The sequence below is a fragment of the Cyphomyrmex costatus genome, unplaced genomic scaffold (genome assembly GCF_001594065.2).
Source record: "Cyphomyrmex costatus isolate MS0001 unplaced genomic scaffold, Ccosl1.0 scaffold361, whole genome shotgun sequence".
NCBI lineage: Eukaryota > Metazoa > Arthropoda > Insecta > Hymenoptera > Formicidae > Cyphomyrmex > Cyphomyrmex costatus.
In genome coordinates, this window is record NW_017277786.1 from 1 (window position 1) to 15282 (window position 15282).

The following is a 15282-nucleotide window of genomic DNA, read 5'->3' on the forward strand; positions in this document are numbered from 1 at the left end:
ATTCAACATGTTATTAAGATCCAAGATGCAATGAGCATCAAAATTGCTAGATCGTTAGTCAATCGAACTCATGATAGTACTGCGGTAGTTTATTAGTTTGCGTTATAAAACTGAAAAAATTTAGAGAACTACATACGTAGTACATAAATTCACACAAAAATTATATTAGAAGCATTCAAGATCCAATTTGACTGTAAATGGCTTATTCTCGGTATTTAGTTTAAAAAATATTTATTAAAAATATTTATCTATTTTAACATGAACATTATTATATACATTTAATTTGCATTATAACGTTTTCAAATTAAGCTTATTTAAAATATGTACAACATTTTTATATCTTACTCTAAAGAATGTGTAACTGTAAATAGCTATGAATACAATACTAATTATATAAATATTCTGTGCTGTCAGGATCATTCTTTTATGTGAATTGTTTTCGATTAAACACAAACATTTTCATCGAGTATAATAGAAGCATACTTGTTTTAGATACACATTGCAGCTTTGGATTTATTGATAATTATGCTTCAGGTATGTGATCCAGACTTTCGCTATTGTCTCTAATGCATAAACATAAATGTTTTGATTATTGTTTAATATCAATATGTGTATAATTAAATGGTTAACCCTTCATGCTGACACTTTAAAAAATTACAGTTTATTCATTATTTTATTCATCAAAAATAACGTTATTGTAGTGAAAAAATTATATATCTTTAATCCTGAAAAAATTGTTATGAATTAACGTTTTTTACTTAAAATTATAAACTTTTAAGTTTTTATAAGTCTTTAATTTATGGTTTACGATTATATTTTTGAATTACATTATGCTCGGTTCAATTTGACCCGTAATGAATAGAAAAGATTAAACTATGTAACATTTTTATTGTTATATAACGATCTCAAAATTTTACAATCGAACATTTGATTATAGAATATATTATATGTATATTATAAGATTACATTTTAATATATCATAAAAATTTGTATAATCCTTTTTAGATGAATTTATCAGATTATTTTTCGGTAGAATTTTGATTTACATTATTCTCAGCGCTCTATAGCAATTCGATAATTGTGCCAGTCAACGCATGTCGTGCGAGTATGCTATTTTATTTTATGTTGTGCGTATATTACTATATTGAGATGGAATAAAATATGTGTAATGACTTACGAGAAAACGTCTTTTCTTATCCGTCAATGTAATTTTGTGTACAAATTATTCAATAGGTTCGAATTTCTATCATGTTGTGTAAGTATGTTGGTGCATTCTGTTTCACATATGCAAATGCTCTGTAGCGTTTGATGCGCTAAGTGGACCACAGCCTTAATCGAATGTAATAATGTACATATGTGTAATCATATTATTTCAAATATAATTATTCCATTTATTATTCTTTTAAATTATTTTATATTAGTATCCGTTTCTATCAATTAACTTTAATATCAGTTCAGCTTCTACTCTTTATTATTTTTTTATTTTTTAAGAATTAAGAAAAGATGAAAGGTTAGTTAATTGATAGTTAGCCTACATTGAAAACGACCCAGATAACATTTATCCCTCGTAAAAAAGTACTACTAGTGTTACTATTAGTGCAATATGCAGAAGTAAATTCGCAAAAAATAAATAATATATAAAAAAATTTTGATTAAAAATACGAAATGATTAAAATAATTGATTAAAACCGATTTTTTAATTCAAATTTGTATTAAAATAATTTCCGCAAGTGCGGGAATGCGATTACTGTAAATTGCACTACTCCCAGTAGTGATACTATTAGTGCCACTAGTAGTAAATTTAATACTGCACTTCTATACTACTAGTCACGAGCAGTGTTACTACTGATTACTACTCGTACCAACAGTGACACTACTGTATTTACAGTAGTGATACTACAGCACTAGCAGTGACACTAGTAATACTTTTTTATGAGGGATGTTGCATAAGATATCTAATAGACGTCTTTTAGACATGTTTTAGACATAAGACTACTAAAAGACGTCTTTTAGATATATCTTATGCAACATAAATGTTATCTGGGGAATGTATAAATTAATGATAATAAACAATGAGGAGCTGAAGGATAACTTATGATATAGAATATTCATTATTTTTATACCAGCATAATTCTATTTCTCTTTATATTTTTTAAGGGGATGCTGGAGTGTTTTGTTTTATCATTTATACTTAGTTAACGTTTCTCTTAATTAATTGCATTTACGGATGAAAAAATCCTTCTGCATAATTAAAGTATCGACAAAAAAGGAGGGTGCTAGCTACATTTCAATGCGAAAAACGGAAGAAAATTAAAAACTTACAGTTTCGTTATTGGCTTCTGCAGTCGACTCGACACATTTATGTGATAAGCTGATGACAAAACTGTAAATTTTTTTTCCATTTTTCGTATTAAAATGTAGCTAGCACGTACCCTCCGTTTTTGTCGATTACACTTTAATTATGCAGAAGGATTTTTCCATCCGTAAATGCAATTAAGAGAAACGAGTCTTTAACTATTAAGTAATGATAAAACAGGACACTCCAGCATCACCTTAACGCTTATTAATTATTATAATATTTTATTCTTACATATTGTTCTCTGGGATATACATTTACCGCGTGAAGTCTGTTTTATCAGTTAGGTTTTGGAACCGACTGCGAATGATTACGAACCCGTGATAACGTTCGGCAGATGGCAGTTTTCGCGCGATGAGCATTCGGCAGCACGCGTGAATTGTGGTTAATGTTGTTTATAACAATAAAGTGAATGACAATGTCTCTTTTCAACGTGCGGCAATTCTTCGGCACGTTATATCAACGTTATATGTTCTCATTACCAGCAATACACTTATCTCGCACACAAAAGGTAAGAGCAAAATCGGCGACTTCTCAAGGTTAGAGTAAATACTTTCACTATTTGCACTTGAACATTACATAATAATGTAAAAAAGTTACAAGGGCAGGAATAACAATTGCATGGGGATTTTGTTATTAAAATTTAAATTTGTTAAAACAAGCACGGGTCTATTTTAGTTGTATGTGTTTCTTTCAGATTTTTATTATTTGCTTCACTAGTGGTTCAATATTACTGGGAGGACTGGCACAATTTTTGAAGAGACGACGAAGACATCCTATTCCACCTTCCAGAAGGCACTACAGAGACTACAAAACAAGATTAGGAAATATCAAGAATGCTAATTTTGGTAATATTGTTATGTGCTGTCATGTTACATAAACAAATTTAATTATAAAGTTTAACGCAATGTAAAACTATACATTTAAATCTATTAATGATTATATAATGAAGCAAAGTATCTTTTTTATGTTATATGGAACGTGTAGATGTATTATCACAAGCATCTTGGGCAAGAAGAAGTGAAGCCAGTACTAGAAGTCATATTAGCGATCGTGCATCACTCATCTCTTCTGTGCCAGGTGGTCCAGACAATAATGAAAAACTTACTCCGCAACAATATGGTGTTCTTGGTAAGTTTTTGATGTAATTTATTGTTAATAATTCAGATATGCATACTTAAAGAAAATAGCTGAAATGTATAATCCTGGCATCATGTTTATTGCAAAGCTATATTCTACATTTGATTTATATTTGAAAATATCTTCATATACTTCTTGATTTTTTAAAAATAAAAATTTTAGCAAATTTTTCCAACCATATTGTGTTTTCATCATCTTTTAGAATTGATAAATTTCTCATGGGAAATAATCTTGATTTTTCTAAATCAAAATACAAATAGTTTCCTGCCTCTCTTGATTGTATACTCTATTTATTGGAGATTCTGGGAAAAATATGGATTGCTAAGAACTCGTTATATGTACATAGCATTTATATTTACATGATAATGTACAATACAGCAGCATTATTCACAAATAATACATCTGAGTGTTGAGAATATAGATATTTTTAGAACAATTCTTGGCTTTTTGCCGAGGTTGATTAGTTTTTTTTTTTTTTTAAGGATTTATTTACGTTTGTCTACCGACATATAGAGTGAATTGTCAAGAAGTTAATTTGTGATCTTGGGTTGTACGAACATACAGCTTCTTTCTTCGAACTCTACGCTAAAATCGCGCCGCCCTCTCATTAATTACGTTTCGTCAATTTACTAAGAATATCGAAGAAATATCATAGATACCACAAATTTTATTTGCGTTTTTCTTCTATCGTCGCCTTTCTCATCTTTCCTCATAGGTCTTTCGATCTCGCAACGTATTATTGCTTTCTCTCACAAACAACGAGTCGTTCAAAATAATGCTTTCTTTTTCCTTCTACTTTTTCGTATTTACGTAAGATTTTCATTCAATATCACAACAGGCGTGATTAGGCTTACGTTAATAAACGTCGTCAGAGACACTTTAGCCCGACATAAACGGTTTCGTGCTAATCCTACGGTATTCGTCGGTTAATAATAGAAGAATTGTACTTGTGTGTGACGCTACTATCCGATAGAGAAAATATCTATAAATCATATATAAATAAGCTTACTACATAATATTACAACTATCAAGATCATAGAAATACATATTATATACATACATGTGGATACTTTTTCGGTAAAAACGCTGACAACGCAACCTCGTATGAAAAATGACCGTCGTCTTAGTCTTTCGAGTAAACAAAAAAAAAATGCTTCCACAAAACGTTGAAATCAATAATTTTATATTTCTCATGCGTACCAAAATATTCTATCCTCTTCTTTATTAATAATTATTTAAATATTTATATTATATATACCAATGGTTCCTCCATCGTTATACAATCTTCTTCAACAGTACTCTAAGAAACCTGCAAGTCCTATCACTTTACGTACTAGCAACAGATGGGTACATACAAATTGTTTAAAACTTAAAAAAAAAAAAAATACTGCATCAGCAAATTTTCTTCTCAACACGTTCGTAAATTATCACTTAACGTTATCGTAATATATAATTAAACATTAAGCGATTAGATCGTACGTTTGTCATTTCGCTGTAATAACTTTGGAACTTAATCAAATTAAAAGTATCCCACAGAAAAGAATGTACCCATTTAACTCCTACACTTTATATGGTTTTCTCTCTTACTTACTATCCTTATAAATTTTACAATTTTCTAAAATTATACGACAATCTCTCAAAAATATATCGTAGCAGAATTAATTCGCATATCTTGCTCTTTTCCTCCATTGCTTGACTTCTATTTGCCTCCCGACTCAATACGTATATACGCTACTATTCAATACGTTATTCGCGGCATTTATAGTTCTTTTTCTCAACTCTCTAAAAAAAGAATGTCGTCCTTTAAAGCGATTAGTTCTTCTAGAGGATCTATTATAGAATTGCGCTTTTGCGAAGGCATAAGACATACATTGTAGCTGGAAAGTCGATTCACAGCAGGATTAGAAAAAGACGGAATGTTACACGGTCGGTTCAACAATATAACGGGTGAACGTTTCGCGGCTAGGTTAATCTACCTGCACATCAGTCGCTGCGATCTCGTTCTTGTACTTAACTCATTGTCGTGAGACTAGCTCCATTGTTCAATCGCGAAGATACTTTTTCTCGTCCTCTTTTCTGTTACTCTAAGCGCATTTGTGTGTATGTGTCTTGTTTGTGTGTATAATAATATAGATATATATATATTAAATATCGAGTTTTTTTTAAAGGCAAGCATGTACCAGCACCGCAATCCAACGGTGCATGTATGTACGAGTGTTTAAATAAAAAGAGGTCATTCACGCGATAATCGCTACATACGAAATTACAGCAATTTTTCTTTTCGCGTATATGTATTTTTTTTGTTCTTTTTTTCCTGTGTAATTCTTTTTTTTTCTTTTTTAATCCTTTTTCCGTTTTCGGGATTGTGTCGTCTACTGGGTTATATTATTATATTACTATTGCGGGAATTAGGAATTAACGTTTAGAGGCGGCGATGGCGAACGCGTAATCGGGCCTTCACGTAATTTTGTGGAGGATCAGCAGCAGTAGAAGCGGTACGATGAGCGTCAATAAGCTCGACTGGAACGCAACGGACGTGGCACCGCCATACTGCACCTCCACCTTCAGCAACAGCGGACCATTGTTGTTATTATGCATGCCCGTCGATACGTCTGTCTTCTTCGGCGGTGTGATTAGATTCTCATCGTCTATCATATCCGAGTTATCCGTCTGATGTCGGTGCGTCGTCCGGCTCGTCTCCTTCATTGTTGTCGGCATTGTCGTCGTTGTCATCAATGTTGTCGTGGTCGGTGGCTCGGTGGTTGTAGTAGGCGGCGGTACGGTAGTTGGTACCAAACTGAAATTGCTCAGGAAATAGACGGGCCCGAATTCCGGCGTGATGTCAAACATTGTTTCCTCCTGCCGAGTGCCGATGATTATGCGCGATGTTGTCGCACCATCGTCGTAATACGAAATTAACGTTGCGGTGTACGGTACCTCCATGTCCGTATAGTTCGCCTTCAAAGTTACGTTTACGCCCGTACCAGGCTGCAGGTAGACCAGCAAGCTGTAAAAGACACGCAAGAAGATATGTCATCAAGCTCGTTGACTCGATCTAGAAATCGGTCTCTATAATATAAATCATATGTGTATCTTCTCTTAACAACAAAAATGATGAGTCGCGTTATTTCATACCTATACAAAAATTTAATTGGCAATTTATTTTAATTTATCATTATTCAGGAGAGATATATATTTGTAATTTATGTAAGGACACGTCTAGGATTACCAAGGACCTCGAAAACTGAATGTATTAATGTAGTTAACACTGGACTACTGCAACTGGAACGCGGGTCCGATGCATGATCGTAATTGTGTTGCGTTGAAGCATCACTTAAACTGATAACACGACGGAGTATTCTAGGGCACACTGAACGGGAAGGGTGGTACGAAGTTGTCGTGCAAAGTGCACTCCAAGCTCATCTCCGCCGCGCGCGAGCTTCAATGATGCACAGGAAGCGATGAAGTGTCCCGGGGGGCTAACCAGAGAAAATGAGCGAGAGAGAGAGAGAGAATTATATTACGGAATAAATCTGATCTCTAATTATATCTAATTATAGAGATATGAGATGAGATTACAAGTTGAATCGCTGCAAATCATATGCTTGTTCGATTTATGACTTATTTAACGTTCTGTGTCGTAAATTCGCGCCGTAATCCTCACGATTATCCTCCTTTGATCTGCTAATTCGCCGCAATGCGATGATAGAAGCTCCACACTTCATCATCATTATGTTCGCAATCATTATGCAAGCGTGACTAGAAGGGGAGATAGGTATAGGATAGGATTAATTTAAATTAGCAATTCCGTAATGCTTCGTCAAAAACAAAATTTAAATGTTAACTTGTCACTTTAACTTCGTTCTACGCGACTTTGACTTGCGATCTTTTAGAATATAAATGAAACATTTTATCTCCGGATACGCATAAAGAAAAGCTCTAAATTTACATACCTGTCGTTCAACTTCATGACAGTTTAAAACGATACTTACTTGTAAGCCTCCGTGCGATTCTCGTCATCGCGCGTACCCCACGTTATGTTCGGTAAGGACGTGCCGTTAATTAGCGTGATCGTGGTGCTCAGGCCGTTCAGGATGGCGTGCCTGCGACCCCAGTAGACCGAATACTTGTACTTGTATATGCAGGCTTCCGCCAAGTTTGCCGGTTCCGCTCCGCGGTTGATGATCGTCGCCTCGTTGAGTATGCGAGATACGCGCTTAATATCGCGCCTCTTAGACCAGTTGAGTTTAACGGCGCTGAGCTCATAACGGATTGGCTCAGTCTCCACCAGCAGCTCACCTGACTTTGCAGACTCCTCCTCACCTTTCTGAGGAAGAAAACCGAGTCTCATTTGTTCGTCGGTAACTCAATTACTTCGTAAATAAATTACGCTATCATTAACATGACGCATATATCTGCCGTGAACTTAATTACTTCTTGAAAAGAAGAAAAAAATTCTCAGAATCGATGAGTTGAATTTAATGCGATATTCCTATTCATCAATCCTTATCGCTTTGGGCGAGAAGTTTTTCTGTGTTTATTCGCGCTTCCAAAGTTTAACTTGTTGGAATCTTGTTTTCTGATACTGACATTTGTGTTTTGCCAAGTCGGAATCAAAACAGGAAGATGGCAATGCACTTTTCTCTTTTACCAATTCGGGGAAAATTCGAAAGAACTCGCTATCTCGATACTCACCTCGTTCACATAAATGATACTACCGAAGTTCTCGGGCGAGTTGAGCGTGCCGATATAATGAGTATACCGCGGTTTCTCCAGATCTTTCGGGACCTCGTGTCGAGCTACCAGCATTGTCTTATCGGCGTACACCGCGCCCACGGGAGACGGAGTGTATTTGTTCCATTGGGTCCACGAAATCCGCGCCGCCCCGTCGACGTTCTCCAACAGCTCGTACTTCTCGTACGACTGTACAACACCATGTATTGTCACTGTACAGACCTTCTCCTTTTCCTTCTGCGTACCGGCTACCCATACGCCACTATGCATTGCACGGCACACGTAGAGCACCAGTCTCCTTTCCTCCGCTTGATTAGCATAGTTCTCGTCTGCAATAAGTCCGCGTGGAGACAATCAATCTCATTAATTATTAGACAGTCCAATTTTTAAGCCTCGTGCCCATCGATGCTGAAAATCAATTCGAGATCTCGGACAGAGGAAAAAATTAACAATTACATTTGGACAATTCGATTACACGATCAATGCAATTGGGTCAATTCTTTTTCCATCCGAGATCTCGAACCGATTTCTAATATCGTGGCTTGCTTTAGGGTCTAACGTTTTCATTTCGTACGATAAGAAATGTCTAGACTTTGACGCTAATTGTGTTCTCACAAAACACGTATTTAAATCTAGCACGTCCCTGAGTGTCTCGATTTCTGAATGAAGTATAACGAGCATGACGACTCTGACGTATGCACAATTAATAGTTCACGTAAGTCGGATCCATTCAGGCCAAGGAAACGAACGTGAACAGACGCGAATGAACGATGGTTTGTTTCAGTGAATGCGAACGTCAACACGGCGACATTCATCAAAAACAAGCTACTCGTTTCTGTTTGTTCGCACTCGTTCGGTCTGGCCTCGGCTTTGCACGGACACATTGCGCGCATTGTGACGATCCAGGAGTATTATCGTCGCACCTTGACTATCCGGTACGTTCTCGATGCCACCGATGATTATCTCCTTCGAATCGCTTGGATTATAGTGCGCCACCGGTAGCCATTTGAGTGTGGTGGAAGTAAGCGTCTGGTGGCCGTACTTCGACAGTATGTGCACGCTGTTGTCCGCGGTAGTTGCCGACAGCAGAAGGACACAGCTGAGCACTCCTAGGGCGAGGTAATTCTTCTGCCGAAGCATCTGCAAACGAGAAACGAGATGAGTGGGTTAACTTTCCAGCCATTATCATCAATGATAACAGTTTCACGCAAACTTTTTATCTAGAAACTCGCTCATGCTGATATTTGTTTGAATAATTCTAACAATAAGTAAATATTTACTAAATATAAACATATATTTGTTTGACAAGAACCATTAATTTGATTTAACTTCATTTTTTATTGAATACATTTTTCTGTTTTATTTACTATGTGTTTACTTAATACTAAAAAAAATATATATTAAGATCGAGTCAATTTTTTTCAGTGATCTGATTTCAATGAATAAAGCAATATTAAAGATTTCGTTCTCGTCCATACAGCATTCGAATAGAATTAATCAATTTACTTTATCCAAAAAATTTTGTGGTGATTTCCAGAATAATTCGCCAACCCCGATCGCTTTAAATAACCACTTTCGCCGCTATACTCTCGTTACACGAAAAGGATTTAAGCGTTGGTCCCTTTCTGTGCTGGCTTTCCCATTTTTCTGTCTGGGGTCAACGGCGCGGCTGTGCTATGCAAAAAATGCGCGCGATTTTCCGGCGATTAACACGCAACGAAGGGGCACGCTTCCCTCCTATCTAATCGCATCACGATCGGCAACAAAAAGGAAGAAAAAAAAAACCGACACAGACACGAAGCGCACGCATAGCTTCGCTCTACCTAACTCTACTCTCGGCGAGAAGCTGGCCGCCCCTCTGGGCTTTGTGATTACGTTTCCGCTTACTATGCCGAGCGTGTCTTCAACACGAGCCCCCTCTCCCCCGGTATAACTGGATCTCAACTCAGTTTTATTCTTGCCTCTGTATTTTCGCATCAGTTGGTCCGGTAACGAGCGAAAAGAAAAATCCGCGAACTAAACGCTCAGAAAAAAAAAGAGAATCCCCGAATCTTTCTTTGGAGATCGATAATGTCTTGTAAAAATATAATGGCTCGTCTACACAGAAGTCGTGGAGTCTTAAATCTTTAAGAAAACTGATCAATCACAATCAAACATAACTCGATTAGGATTGGTCAATTTCTTACAATTTAAAACGATTATTGACGACTTCTGAGTCTTGGTAATATCAAAAAGTGTAAACGACTTAGTGTTAGAGTTTCCATTAAATGTGCTTTCCAGTAAGAGACAGGTGTAACACATTGATGATTTCATCTTTATTTAACATAGACAAATAACAAGAATATAATAGTTCATACTGTCACCTGTCTTTCGCTGAAAACCACTCAAAAGCAACATCTCGATGATCGTCTCTAAGCCTATTTTCTGTAGCTGAACTAGTAAACATTTTTGGAACCTAAAATGACATAGGTATATGTTTGATATTTGGCGAAAGCCAAGAAAAAAAATGCAGGAATAAAAAATAAACCTTCCGTTAGAACTAATTATTTTAGCAACGATAAAAGAGCTGCGAAGTACCGTGAGTTGCGAACGTTTCATTCGGGATTCGTGCATGAACGGTGGTAACGGAAGTCGAAGGCAGCGGTGAATGAGCCGTTGACTGGCGTGTGTTTACAAAGGCAATGACAAGTTGCATAATTGCTCGCTCAATCCGTAATCGATATAACGGCCGCGCGGTGTTAATTCCAAGCGGTCTCCTCATCACGTAACCAACGGCGACGGTGATTCTACAGGAGCTCGTGTCGACTCGAAACCGGCTAGTTTCTCGAGCACTGAGCATATCGGCTTCAAGTAACCGTAACGGTTCCGTGGCATATCCGTTTACACGATAATACGCACGTTTCACACCGTCCGGTTTCCGCCGTTGGAAAGTCACCCAGGAAAAACAGAGAAATAATCTATTCTCTCGGAAGAAGCCGCGGGCGTCTATCAAAGTTTAGAAAGGTGAAGTGGCTTTAAATATTTATTAATAGAATTGCACACAAAAGAGAGAAACTGAATTCGAAATAGAAGGACTTGACAATGCCACGAAAGCTTCATTTTTTTTCTCGACAAGCAATCCTCCTCGCGATCGCTTTGAGGAACAAAAACCGCGGCTCTTCTAACGATTGAATTCTAAATTTGGAGAAAACGAAGTCCGATATGTCGTCGGTCTGACTTTTCATTAATCAATAGCGAACGTGGAAACGCGATTGATACAATTTCATATGTAATGTATATCATATGAAAATTCTAAAATCTAATATTACTTCGTATGTATACATTACGTATGAAGTAATATATTGGGGCTTTGGAATTTTGCGGTGGAAACGTGCGTGACCTACCGCAATGCTGTCTGTGATGCCATAGTAATGCGCATGATATCGTAATGGATAGAGGATTTAATGACGGTTTTCCGAACAGAACGAGGACTAACTATGTAGGAGTGGTAATTGAAATAGCTTGATATTTTAACGGTGTCAAGTGGTAGCCGGAAAAAGGGAATATCGACGCGATGTAGGAAGTTGACTGGGTAGTACCCTCTTAGAGCAATCTAATATTATTTTATTATCCTCGCAAGAATGATGACTAGAATTATTTAAATAATTTATTCCGCAGTTGATTTTAATTTCAGACTTGCATTTCCTACCGGCATCATTCACATTCCAATTAATTTTCCACGCTTCGTATCGGGACCACATACGGCATATTAAAACTGACAAGAGAGACGATTATACGCATTTATGAGTATCCTTTCGCGAATGATTTTGCGCAGTGGCCAATCGAGGGTTCGCCACTGACAAAACGTTTCCGCTCCACGGTTATTCACGGTTCCGCGGAAGCCGTCATTGTCGGTGCATTATTGTCGTGATGGCATCGCTCCAATTGTCAGAAAGATACGAGGCGGCTGATAACCCTTCCAGGGCGACTCGCACAATTGCCCGAGTCCGGTTTCTGTTTTCTTTTTTTGTCAGTCTCACGTATTTTCCTCCTTCACGTACTCTCTTGATTCTTTTGAATGGAGCCTAAAGGTCGGAGTGTAGATTTTTGCATAACGCATAATGCATAAAGCGTAAGAAAAGTCTACAATTCTTTCATGCCATGGAAAAGAAGGAAATGAAAGACTCTGATTTTCTTTATATGCATTAAGTGTTATGCGTTATGTAAAACTACCGCCCTCTTATTCTGAAGAGTGAAAATTGAACTATTCTTGAATTGGCTCAATTTTCACTCTTCAGAATAAGGGTGGCAACACAGAGTCTTACGTAACACATAATGCGTAAGAAGATGAACGAATCAGAGTTCTTCATTCCTAAGTCTTATATTTAAAATTGTCTTAAGTATCTTAAGATGTTATGAATCAATGATAAAAGAACCACATTAGCATCTTAAGACATTATTTCAGATAAGAATGGATCTTAAAAGAAGAACGGACTATGAATATCCCTCTAAAACTACTTAAGCCAGTCTTAAACATAGAATTGACTGACTATGGCTTAAGAGTGTAAGAATGATTCTTCAAAGTTAAATTCATTCTAAAAGTTTTATGGACTTACTACAATGAGCCTTTTAAGTCTTGAAGAAAGCAATAAGAAATTAACTAATCATAATCAATTATTCTTCTCACATTCGACTATGATTAATCAATTTTTTACGGCTTAAGACTTAGGTGACTTATTGTGAAAAATCTATTAAGCAATGCTTACAATGAAATTTTAAGGCGTAAAACTCAAGCTTAAGCCTTAATTCGTAAAAAATTGACCGATCATAGTTGATTACTTTTCTCAAATTCAACTATAATTTGACAAATTTCTTACGGCTTAAAGTTTAAAGCTTAAATGTTACGCCTTAAAACCTTATTAAGACGCCGTTTTAGGGAGTATCGCTCCGTGCGAATCTGAAAAGCGCACGTATTTGCGAAAATACAAATACAACAAACAAAAAATCACATCAATGCAAACGTTCGTGTTTGTGAGAAATCAATTCGTACCGATCCGTGACTCGAATGGAATTTCCGCACATAAAAGATTCGCGCGTTCCGATCTGTCCACGGGTTTAAAAAGGCACGCATCACGAATTCCGGGGACACCGGTTGAGCGAGTTACGAGACGGTCTGCTTGATTCGATTAAAAAAGCGGCGAATGCTACACGCAATTACGGCGCAACAGAATCCGCGTGAACGACACGTCGTGCTATACGAAAAACGCCACAACCGCGTGCGCAATCACGCCGCTTTCGGCCGTCCGTCTGGTGTATCTATCGTGAAAAGGCTCTTCAATGAACATGTGAGAACGACAGCTGGGAAGGTAAAAAGGAATGCGATTAATTTTCCCTTTCCACGGTTGTGCGTTCTCGTCAAAAGCTGACGCATCGGCACCGGTTTTGCGTCGCTAATCCGCAAACAGATACACTCTTGCTGTGCGTTACGTACACGCAACGTACAAGCAGTCCCGTTAGCTACGCGCGGATTCTCCGCTCCGCGTTAAAAATCTTCTCTTTTTCCACCGTGATTCCTCAACACGCGACTCTCGGTGGGTTCTCATCTTTGACGTCGAGAAATCTTGTCGTTCTCATGGACTACATTAATATACGGCAGGTTTAGTGATATCCGTAGTTATGAAATTAACTAATCATAGCTATTCCTCTCAAGAATGGAATGACTGTGATTGACCAGTTTCGTTAACTACTAATCTTATTAAACCTGTTAAATATAGTTAGGGTTGTCATCATGGTGCAATTAGATAAGGTGTCGTACATGCTTGGTTGTACATTAAGAAAAAAATTTATTAAATTTTAATAAATATTTTTTGAATAGTCCTAACGGAATATTTACTAAATGTAAACACATTTTTATTAGATACAAGTACCATCAAATTTATTCAACTATTTTTTTCATTCTAAATATTTATTTACCGTAAGTAAATATTCCGCTAGGACTATTCAAAGAAATATTTATTAAAATTTAATAAACTTTTTTCTTAGTGTATATAGATATCAGGAGCAATGATAACCCAATCCCTCGAGAGTTAAATGTTTCGTTATTTTAACCTTCGTATATGTCAGTTTATTTCTGTAGTTAATTTCGAAGTAAACATCATCCACATTAACGTATAATGTATTAGAAAATAATCAACTAAATTTGAGTCAAATTTAATACGTTTTCTTGAAAGCGGCACCACGGAATCATAAATTGCTTAACTCTATTATGACAATCAAATTAACGACGTTGGGTAGAAACAGTGACGACCTAGAAATGATTAAAAATAACTTAAATTGGATTTGATTTGACATTATGAATTTAATAGTGTATTTCTGAAGATGCACAACAAAATAATGGTATCGCACATTTCGATACTAAATGCGGCTGACATGAATACAGCATTCAATGATTCGATTATATTATATTTTTTCGAGTTTTTATTCTTTATACATTTAGTATATACCGGTTAGCATAGTTCAGGACTGATTTATAGAATTTATGGAGTAGGGAGCACAGATTCTTGCATAACACATAAGAAAATCAATCGGTCTTTCATCTCATAGAAAGGAAGAAAATGAAAGACTCTGATTGGTCTCATTTTTTATGCATTATGCAAATCTCTGTACTCCCGCTTTTAAGATCGATATTCACAATCCCTTCTTACTTCATCTTAAGTAACGTCTTGAGATGCTAATACCGCTCTGTGATAGGTTCACATTTTAAGATTGTACTTACAACCATTTTTTAAATATAAGAATCGACTATGAATACCAACCGATTTTTGGTCACCGAAATTATGCGCAATGCAACATCTTGTCCAATTCCACTATGATTACCATCTTCCTGTTAGAGATCGATTATTTATCAAAATTGCAGATTGTAAAAAATAAAAGTCCTGACGACTTTCCTTTTTGGAGGACGCACCACAAGATATAATTGATAGGCATTCGATTTCTAGCAAGATAGTGCTCGCAGGCAGGAAGATGGTAATCGTGGTCGTTTACGACAAGGTGTACGAGTTACGACCTGCTGT

The 15282-nt window shown here is 36.5% G+C and overlaps 2 protein-coding genes across 2 annotated transcripts in view; one reads left to right on the top strand and one right to left on the bottom strand.

Annotated features, from left to right (window-relative positions):
• Window positions 1–2734: 2734 nt before the first annotated feature.
• Miga (mitoguardin) overlaps window positions 2735–15282 on the top strand; it is a 35624-nt gene continuing 23076 nt past the window's right edge. Inside the window, exons 1-3 of the mRNA XM_018543230.1 lie at window positions 2735–2867; window positions 3054–3204; window positions 3344–3487. Coding sequence (XP_018398732.1) covers window positions 2769–2867; window positions 3054–3204; window positions 3344–3487 — 394 coding nt within the window. The 5' untranslated portion in view covers window positions 2735–2768. The remainder of the gene's footprint in view (window positions 2868–3053; window positions 3205–3343; window positions 3488–15282) is intronic.
• Window positions 3826–15282, bottom strand: part of uzip (beta-pore-forming protein unzipped) — a 28571-nt gene continuing 17114 nt past the window's right edge. Inside the window, exons 2-5 of the mRNA XM_018543231.1 lie at window positions 9154–9370; window positions 8192–8559; window positions 7489–7823; window positions 3826–6503 (exon numbers count right to left, since the gene is read on the bottom strand). Of these exons, the coding sequence (XP_018398733.1) occupies window positions 5954–6503; window positions 7489–7823; window positions 8192–8559; window positions 9154–9370 (1470 nt within the window). The 3' untranslated portion in view covers window positions 3826–5953. The remainder of the gene's footprint in view (window positions 6504–7488; window positions 7824–8191; window positions 8560–9153; window positions 9371–15282) is intronic.